The sequence below is a fragment of the Cucumis melo genome, chromosome 1 (assembly GCF_025177605.1).
Source record: "Cucumis melo cultivar AY chromosome 1, USDA_Cmelo_AY_1.0, whole genome shotgun sequence".
In the NCBI taxonomy this organism is placed as follows: Eukaryota; Viridiplantae; Streptophyta; class Magnoliopsida; order Cucurbitales; family Cucurbitaceae; genus Cucumis; species Cucumis melo.
Genome location: NC_066857.1, coordinates 31,747,387 through 31,757,022, shown reverse-complemented (window position 1 = coordinate 31,757,022; position 9,636 = coordinate 31,747,387). Strand labels below are relative to the sequence as shown.

At 31.5% G+C, this 9,636-nt stretch overlaps 1 protein-coding gene across 1 annotated transcript; it reads left to right on the top strand.

Annotated features, from left to right (window-relative positions):
* The first annotated feature begins 3,856 nt into the window (after positions 1 to 3,856).
* Positions 3,857 to 6,973, top strand: LOC103492714 (gibberellin receptor GID1B). Its single transcript, XM_008453192.3, has 2 exons — positions 3,857 to 4,761; positions 5,360 to 6,973. The coding sequence occupies exons 1-2, from the start codon at positions 4,723 to 4,725 to the stop codon at positions 6,347 to 6,349; spliced, it is 1,029 nt and encodes a 342-aa protein (XP_008451414.1). The 5' UTR covers positions 3,857 to 4,722; the 3' UTR covers positions 6,350 to 6,973.
* Positions 6,974 to 9,636: the final 2,663 nt, after the last annotated feature.

Genomic DNA, 9,636 nt, shown 5'->3' with positions numbered 1-9,636 from the left:
GTTTAGAACAAAATTAATTACTCAAGTGTGTGTAGTCGATTAATCACGAGTTGACTATGATTTTTTTGTATTCCACATGGTGAGATTGTATGCTTTTTTCTTTTTCAAAATTGCTCTATAGAGTGTAAAAGAAAATGCGGTTGAGTTTTCTACCCATTTTTTTTTTAAATCATTCAAACAATTTTTCTTGATCCATCTTCGACCAGGTACGTTATAAAATTTTCAACATTTTGTGCAACTCATTAGAGATCACAACAACATTATATTTCAACATTTTTTTCAAATCTTCGTAAATCTTATATTTTTTTTTCAAAAGAGTCGAATGGTTTTTTTTCTTTGCCAAATATTAAATCTCTATATAATTGATATAAAAAGTAGTTAAATTTTAATATAGTATTTTGTAAATACAACTAAAATTGGAAAAACATTTAAAATCATTTAAGATTTGGTATAAGATTATAGAATATTTGAAAAATTACTAGAATCTCATAGTAATCTCTACCGACATGTAGTAATAAGGCCCAGAACAATCTATAAGATGAAAAAAAAAAAAAACCAAATGTTAGTGGTTGTTCTCACCCGCAACAAACCAGAGAAAAATAAAGATTGCTTAGTTATGTAAGACGACTTTTAACGTTAATTAATTAAGAGTTTGCAACATTTATCTATATTTTAGATGCAATTAATCAATTATTCCTTCGATTTTTCTTTCGACTTAAATATTTAGAACATAATTTGACTCTTTAAGCTTTTTCCAAAATGTTTATACCTTTTGGTATTTAAGTCTTATTTAGATATTTATAAACTATTTTTGTGATCACTATAGTTTGGTGGTGTGACTTTTGAATGTGTATATTAATGTGATGGGTATAGGAGATGGTAGTATGAGACTACGTAAATAAGTTAATGTGAGCATTTAACACGCGGTAAACTAATTTTGTTTTTAGTTTTTTTTCCCCTAAAACTAACGATAAAAGTAAACATTTAAATGAAAATTATTATCATGTCATGCAGTACAACTAAAATAAACACTTGTATATAATGTTCGATAATTACTCCCTTTTTAATTGTTTTGTTTGATATTTATTTGTAATTAAGTCAAAAAAAAAATTATAAGTCAGAATATTAGTTGGATTTTAAATACTCTCTGTTTCATTCCATTTTAGCTTATATATTTTCCAAATATCATACCCTAATCTTAAAAGTAGTAATTACTCTTAAGTTAATACTTATTAAAATCTATTCAAAGTAGGTTTGGTTAAATATAGATTAAAGTTAAAAAGGTAAATTAGACTATTATATACCTCATCCAATTACAATACTTTATATATGTATATTTTAAAGTAAAAAATATTTACAATTATAATAAAGTTTTTTTTAGCTAATATTATAATTGTAAAATAACTAAGAAAAGATGAGGAAAAAAAAAAATGAAACCAATGAAAGGGATGAAAGGACAGGATAAGTAGACGTGGCAGAAGGAGGGAAGAGTGATGGGTTTTGTTTTGTTTTTTTTTTTTTTTTCTTTTACATGAGGGGATGGGTGGGACCCAGATAGGAGAAGAGTTCGATAAATGGTAACGAAACAAAACAAAACAAAACAACAACAAACAACTTGTTTTGTTTTTTCTTCCTTTCTACAAAGAATATAAAAGAAAAAAAAAATGATTAAATACCAAAAAGCGGACCCCAGTAGCCGATGCCACGTGTCAGGTGCCCATAAGATCTTTTTTTCCTCTTGGTATTTAATAATTTCAGAAAAGAAAAACCCCCCAAAACGGGGCTCTAGAATAATACGACAAAATGGGAAGCCCACGTTACAACTTTTTCAAACAATTTTTTTTTTTTTTTTTTTTTTTTTTAAATAAAAATTTTAAATTTTAAATTCTATAAAAAAAAAAAGAAAAAAAAAAGAAAAAAAAGGGGGTAAAGCAAAGCAAAGCAAAGCCTCCTATCAGATTCTGACAAAAAACATGCCGTCACGCGCTTTGTGAGAACACGACAAAACACGTGTCACTCTCAGTGGCGTTTTCGTTATTTAAACTAAATGGGGAAGGGCATTTTCGGAACTTCTCGCCGAAACGGAAGTTTCATCTCAAAATTAATTAATAATAATAAAAACAATTCATTTTACATTATAAAGAGTGTGTTTGATGTTTTTTTTTCTCTTCGGTGTAGAATTCTTTAACATGTATATCACATTCTTTATTTATAAAATAAAACATATTTAACATGTGAAATAAATCAATCTCATCTTCTTAAACAAACAAACAAATAAAAATTAGCTCATAAAGTTACTAAAACCCTATCTTCAAAGGGAAAAATGATTAATTTGCAGGGATTGGGGTGATGGTTGAAGATATTATTTTTATTGTTAACGTTGTTAACATTACTCATTTTCTTTGTCATATCTCCCAAAAGAGGAACATATCTATTCTCATGCTATGACAACTCTGGCCTCCTTTCAAGATTACTCTTTTGTCTGGAAATTAGTGTTTTTTTTTTCTTTTCTTTTCTTTTTTCATATTAGCTTGCTCGTTGAAGGAGGTTTAATTTGGCGTAGTTTGATTGTCGTGTTGGCTTGCTTAAAATAAAAATAAAAAGATAAAAACCATTTCTTGTTAGAGTCAAAGAAACATATAAGAAACAACAAGTCATGTTATGTAAACAACAACAAAGTTTTAGGAATAATCCATCCTTTTGATGAGAAGAAGAAAAAAACAAAAGAACAAAAAGGACGAATCCTCTTACATCAATCCAACTAACAATTCAATCAAAATCAACATGTGGAGAACTATACCAAAGTTTACTTAATGCCCCATAAAATAAAATAAAAACACTAACTACAAAATTTTGATACTATTAACTTAATTATCCAATAAATCAACTCAATTTTATTAGGTTGACATTTTGCCTTTGTTTTAAATATTTCTGCTTTTTTGAGAAGATGTTGTAATAGAATTAAAATATAAAATAAACAACTTTGTAAGATAAAATAAAATAGCACATAGAAAAAAAAAATGTGCTTATTTAAAATTATTCACTTCAAATCAATTTAGTTTTATTAATATAGCAAAATTAGTGATATTAATAGAATTTAAAATTTTGTGATGTTTGGGTTCATTTTTTTTTTATATTTAAAAATATTATTTATTTATATATAATTTCATTTGAAATCTATTAAAACCCACTTAAAAAAAATTATTATTCTCTCCCATATTTTATCAAAGCAGCCATGGAAATTATCTCCCAATCTCATTTTAAACAAGATACGAAAAGTTCGTTGCGTAGTATATTCGTTATTTATTTTTAAAACTATGTAAATTATGTTTGTATTGATGTATTAAAAAACAATACAATGTATGAAATATAAGATAATATATTTTTAATGAAGACGTTTTTTTAATACAAAAAACATGATCTTAAAAGTTTAAATTTTTGATTTTAATCGATTTATTCTATACACTAAATTAAGAACCATGAATTTAACCTTATAAAATTTCAAGTTCAAGGATGAATCCGATTCACATCAGGTAGATTTAAACCTAATTTAATAAAGCATATATGAATATATTGCAACAAACAGACAAAATCTATAAATTTAGACTACTTTTAAAAGATTTTTTTTTAAAAAAAAGCCCAAAGAAAACCTTTATTCATTTTTTTTTTTTTATAAAAAGAAGAAGAAGAAGAAGATAGGATAAAATTTAAAAAAGTAGATTCAAATTGTGAAGTAATTAAAAACAAAAATAATGTTGGCATCCATAATCTATGGGATGACTCCCAAAAAAATAAAAGAAAAAATAAAAAAGGAATTAATGTAAAAGAACCAAAAAAGTCCCAAAATGGTTCTGACATTTGCCATTAGCCCATTCTTCCGTTCGAACCTTTCCATTTTCATAACATTGACTGAGCTCCATAACCCATTTTCCTTCTTTCTTTCTCTTCTTCTCTCTCAAGAACAAAACCCACATTTAAATTTTGAGTAAAAAGGAGAAGAAAGATGAAATCAAGGAGAAATTTGTGATTTTTTTTTTAAAAATAGAGGAACCCCATTTGAAAAATTTGTTTAATTTTTTTTTTTTTTTTATATACACAAATTGGAATTGAAATGGTAGGTCCCTTATGAACAGTTTAATTCGGCCGCCCGATTTGTCGTCTCTCTCGTCTCCGTCCACCACCGTCGTTTCCTTTCTCTTCCCTTTGCGATTTTGACCATCAAACACTATCTCTCTCTTTCTCTCTTTTCTCTCTCTCTCTCTCTCTCTCTCTCTCTCTCTCTCTCTCTCTCTCTCTCTCTGTACTTTGTCTTTCTTTTATTTCTCTATTATCCTTCCCTTGATCTCCCTGCCTTTCTGAGCGCTCTCTGTTCCTCTTATTTCTGAAAGGAGCCGTCTCTTCAATGTCCAGTGAAGAACCCAAAACGAGGAATCAATCAGAGAGAGAGAGAAAAAAAGGGTGTAAAGGGTCTTGTTTAACTCCAATAGAAGTACTGTCAAAAGGGTTTTGTTTAACTTCAATCATCGCTTTAGATTGATTGAGGAACTTGGAGAAGAAGGGGGGGTTAAGGTTTGGGGTTAAGGGGAGAAACCCATTTTGTTGTTTGTTTGTATTGTTATGAGAATCAGAAGTTTGTTGATGCTTCTTTGAGTGAAGATCACTGCCTCTGTTCTTAACCCTTGTTTGATTTTTGGGTTTTGGGTGTGAAGAAAGGAGGGGGAGATGGCTGGGAGTAATGAAGTCAACCTTAATGAATCTAAGGTACTTTACTTCTGCTTCTTTTGTTTCTTAATCTGTATTCATTTTTATGCCTATTTGCTAGATTTTGAATTGGGGTTTAATGGTTTCATTTATGGGGTCTCTTCTATTGTTTCTTTTTGAACTTTTGCTTTGCTTTTAATGGTTATGATTTTGGGTTTTCAAGCTTTCTTGCTTGTTTGCTGAATTTTGGGTAAGTTTTTGTGTTGAAAATTCGAGCACTTAGTTTGACTTGTGAGGAGTTTCTTTTTTCCTATTTCTTTGGAGGCTCTCTAATTTATTACTAGGCTGGGTTTGAATTATACGTGATTTGTTCTTGGTTAACAATGTAACTGGTGAGAGTATATTTCTGGTATGTTTTGATTATTTCTTCCCATTTCTTCCAATTTCTACTTATGAGTTGTGAGTTTTCTTCTGTTGGAAAGTGAATGGTGGAGGATGTTTAGTTGCATTTGCTGAAACAAGTGCTTGGAGATATTATCTTCGTTCTTCAGAATAATCATGTTCATAATTGATATTTACTTGGTTTTGTCTGATTTTGTCTCTTTGTTTTCTTGCTCTTTCACTGTCTCTTCATTGGGCGAATGTCTTGTTGATGCAGAGGGTTGTTCCACTGAATACATGGGTGCTTATCTCCAATTTCAAGCTAGCTTACACCATCCTCCGCCGTGCGGATGGAACATTCAACCGTGAATTAGCCGAGTATCTTGAGCGTAAAGTTCCAGCGAATGTGTTTCCGGTTGATGGGGTTTTCTCATTTGATCATGTCGATCGAGCTTCTGGCCTTCTCAACCGAGTTTATCAGCTGGCCCCAGAGAATGAAGCTAAATGGGGCATCATTGATCTTGAGAAGCCTTTAAGCACTACAAAAGTTGTTCCTGTCATTCTGTTTTTTCATGGTGGCAGTTTTGCTCATTCATCAGCCAACAGTGCTATCTATGACACCTTTTGCCGCCGGATTGTAAGCGTTTGCAAGGCAGTTGTAGTCTCGGTTAACTACCGGCGATCGCCTGAACACCGATATCCATGTGCTTACGAAGATGGCTGGACTGCTCTCAAATGGGTTAAATCAAAAACATGGTTGCAAAGTGGGAAGGATTCCAAGGTTCATGTGTATTTGGCTGGAGACAGTTCTGGTGGCAACATTGCTCACCATGTTGCAGTGAAGGCAGCTGAAGAAGACATCGAGGTACTAGGCAACATCCTTCTTCACCCTATGTTTGGAGGCGAAAAGAGAACCGAATCGGAGAAGAAACTCGATGGTAAATACTTTGTAACCATTCAAGACCGAGATTGGTACTGGAGAGCTTATCTCCCTGAAGGAGAAGACAGAGATCATCCAGCTTGTAACATTTTTGGCCCCAAAGCCAAAAGCCTAGTAGGACTTGACTTCCCTAAAAGTTTAGTTGTCGTTGCCGGTTTGGATCTAATGCAAGATTGGCAACTCGCATACGTGCAAGGCCTAAAAGACTCCGGTCATGACGTGAAACTCCTCTTCCTCGAGCAGGCGACAATCGGGTTTTACTTCTTGCCAAACAATGAACATTTCTACTGTCTAATGGAAGAGATAAACAACTTCATCAACCCTTAACTGTTAATACAACCAGTTAACTTTACAACCCAAAAAAGAGGAAAAAGAAAAGTAAAAAAAAAAAAAAACAACAAAAAAACAAAAGCTGCCACACCTAACAGAAGCTTTGACATATATATGACTTGGGTTTCTTTTCTTCCTTTTGTTGTAATGCTTTGTAGTTATATATATATGATATAATATGATATATATATTTATATATATATATATATATATATATTTACTTACAATATTTTACCACTTATGGTACTTAATTAACATCTTGGGGTTCTGCTTCTTTGCTGCTGCTGCTGCTTATTGATAGTCAGGAGCTAAGTGGCCAAATTCATAGAGCTGAGATGAGAAGAATGAAGAGTCTGAAAGAGCAGAAAGTTCAGATGCCATAAATCCCAAAAAGTTTGCCTGCCTGACTCTTCCAGCCATCAAACAAAGTGAGTGTGTGAAGTGTAGGGGTAAATTTTTGTTGGTTTCTCAATCTTTTGAGGAAGAAAAATATGGGCATTCTGATTGATTAGCACTAATTTTTCACAAACTAAGGTTTGGAGTATGGTCCATCTTTTGTTTGTGAATTGTATGTTATACTTGTGGATTTAGATCTAAAATATAAAGGTTTTTGTTTGTGTACTCCTTTTTTTTAGTTCTCTCCTTCCCTATCTTCTTCTTCTTTCTTTTTTGCTTCCTTATTTTATTTTATTTTTTGGGTGTTTGTGTGTGTGGGGTAAAGATTGACTAGCATGTTCACTTATGGGGGAAAATGGGTTTGAAGACTTTAGTAGCTTTCTGTATGTCTTCTCATTTTTGTTTTATTTGCTCTACTGTTCATTTCCCCCCTTCTCTGTGGCTATTTACTTAGTTAGGGTGAGACTTTATTTTCCGTAAATGTTGAATAGTTTGGTAGTTTATTTGAAGGTAGAAAGGCAACTTAAAGTTGCACAATAGTTGAAATTGAAAACCGGCAAGTATTATGATAGGTTTCATACGAAACAATAGTTTTTCCTGTTTTAGTTGTTATAACGACTCCTCCTAAAATACTAAATATCACATGAAATTTCATTATTCAAATGTTGCATAGCCTCAAGTTCGATAAAATTACTTGAGACAAATGTAAAAACCATCTCTAACCAAAACACTTACCATAGTTGAAGAGGAAAGAATAAGAGTTAGTTTGAATGACGATGATCATCAGTTTTAAAGGTTTTAGGAACAAAAAATCCACTTATGTACCTTCGATTCAAATTCATCAAAGTCATACATAACATAACTTGTGCCAACAGAGAAGATAGTTACAAAACTACAATTAATCCTCTCCTTCCTCTTCATTCTCTTGTTAACCCAAATGTACTCGAGATAGTGCAAAAACTAGCTCAAACATTTACCACAGTTTAAAACAAAGGGACAACTTTTGCTTGAAATGACTTTCAACGCTTTTTAAAGCTTTTAAAACGTTATTTTAAACAAACTAGCACAATCAACTATCATACGATCTCTACATGATTTGTATCGAAACGAAACAATACACCTATCATAACTCTAATGGATAGAGAAAGTAGTTAGAAAACAACTTTTTTAAAAATAATCCTTCCCTTTTTTTCTTCTTCTTCTTCTCATCATTCTCTTAGAAAACCCAATTGGGATTTGGATGAGAAGATTAGTTTGGTGAAAGAGGAAAAAGAAAAGTAGTGTGTTTGGTTCTCAAAGGGACATGAGTTGCCCACGTTTCCTCCAAAAATAGCATAAAAGTTTTGTAGGGAAAAATGATTGGACAACATATCCAAATCATGGATTTCACTATCCTTAGAAACATTGATTTGATTATTTCTTGTCATTTCCTTATAACACTATTCTTAGAAAGGAGGTGAGGAAGGGGGGTGTTTGGCATTTAGGATAACATCAAACTCCACAAACACCCTTTTCATTGGCCACACCACACAAACACCCCCTTCTCATAAAACACCAACTTTGTTGGGTGGTGTTGTTTTGGATGTATTCTCATTAGGGACAACAATAGTGTGTTTTTTTTTCTTTATTTCTTTCCTCCCATTTTTAAATGCTAAATTCAATCACGTCTAAATTCCATCGATTCAACTCAAATCAACGTGTACGATTTGGTTTGGATTATTAACTCATTCGAATTGGGTTGAGTACAAATAAATAGAAATTTTATGGGATCTGTTAGTTCATAGATTTATAGACAATAGCCAAAACCAACCTAAACTTATAGTTAATTTTAAAATGTAAGATTTTCTTTATTACTTACGATAAATATACATATATTTATTTTAATTTTATTTAGTTTGTTAATTTAATTTTTACGGTTTATTCTCCGACGGACTCTTAGAAACAATTTTAGGATTTTGGAAAGAAGAATTTCATAATATAAATTGAAATTAAGTTGTCTTAATTTAATGAAATAATTTTTTTTACGTAGCAACATTTTGTATATTTTTAGAAAAAAATTTAAATAAATGGCTTGAGTAAACCGAATCAACTCAACTCAAATGTTTTGTAACGGATTGTGTTGGGTTCATTATTAAACTTGGGTTGTTTGAGTCGAAGAAACTTGCAATGTAAATAATTATGTTAATTCTAAAAATTTCAATCCTAGGTGGTGATGGATACGGTAGACATGTGCGGCAAAAAACATGATTGGATTTTACTTTAATTGCATCTAATCTTATTAGAGGTTAACATGCATTGCCTATCCTAATTAAATAAATTAGGGTAAGGAAAACTCATGCATTTGAAACTTCCGTACCACGCCAATCTCCACTCAGATACGATCTAGACCACCACTAGTTTTGAACTGCTGTTCTTTGGACTTAGAACCTGGTTGTGAGACTTGATGAGTGAAAGATTTGACAGAGATATAAATGAAAATTTGGGAGAAAAGTAATCAAAATTACTTAAGAGGTATTGTTTTTTTTTTGAAAAAAAACTTTTATGAATTCTTAAAGCGGAAAATTACAAGAGCCACCAAAAGTCTTCGACCTTTGAAAAAGAAGCCTTTAAATAACCTACTTACATGCAAAAATACATGTTATTAGTTCACCAAAAAACTCAACACCTCACATTCCACTAACATTAATAAAATTTAGCGGGCTAGGTGTTTACCGCCTTAAACCCTAAACCTACTAAGAGTTAGTGGGATTGTCCAACAAAATGTTGGATTTTCCAACTAACTTTAGTCATGGGGGAAAATCGTCATTTCACCATTTAAGTCAAAGTCAAACATAGACTTTTTATCATTTTGTCCGTCTTGACCACTTTTGACCTCCTGAACAAGAATT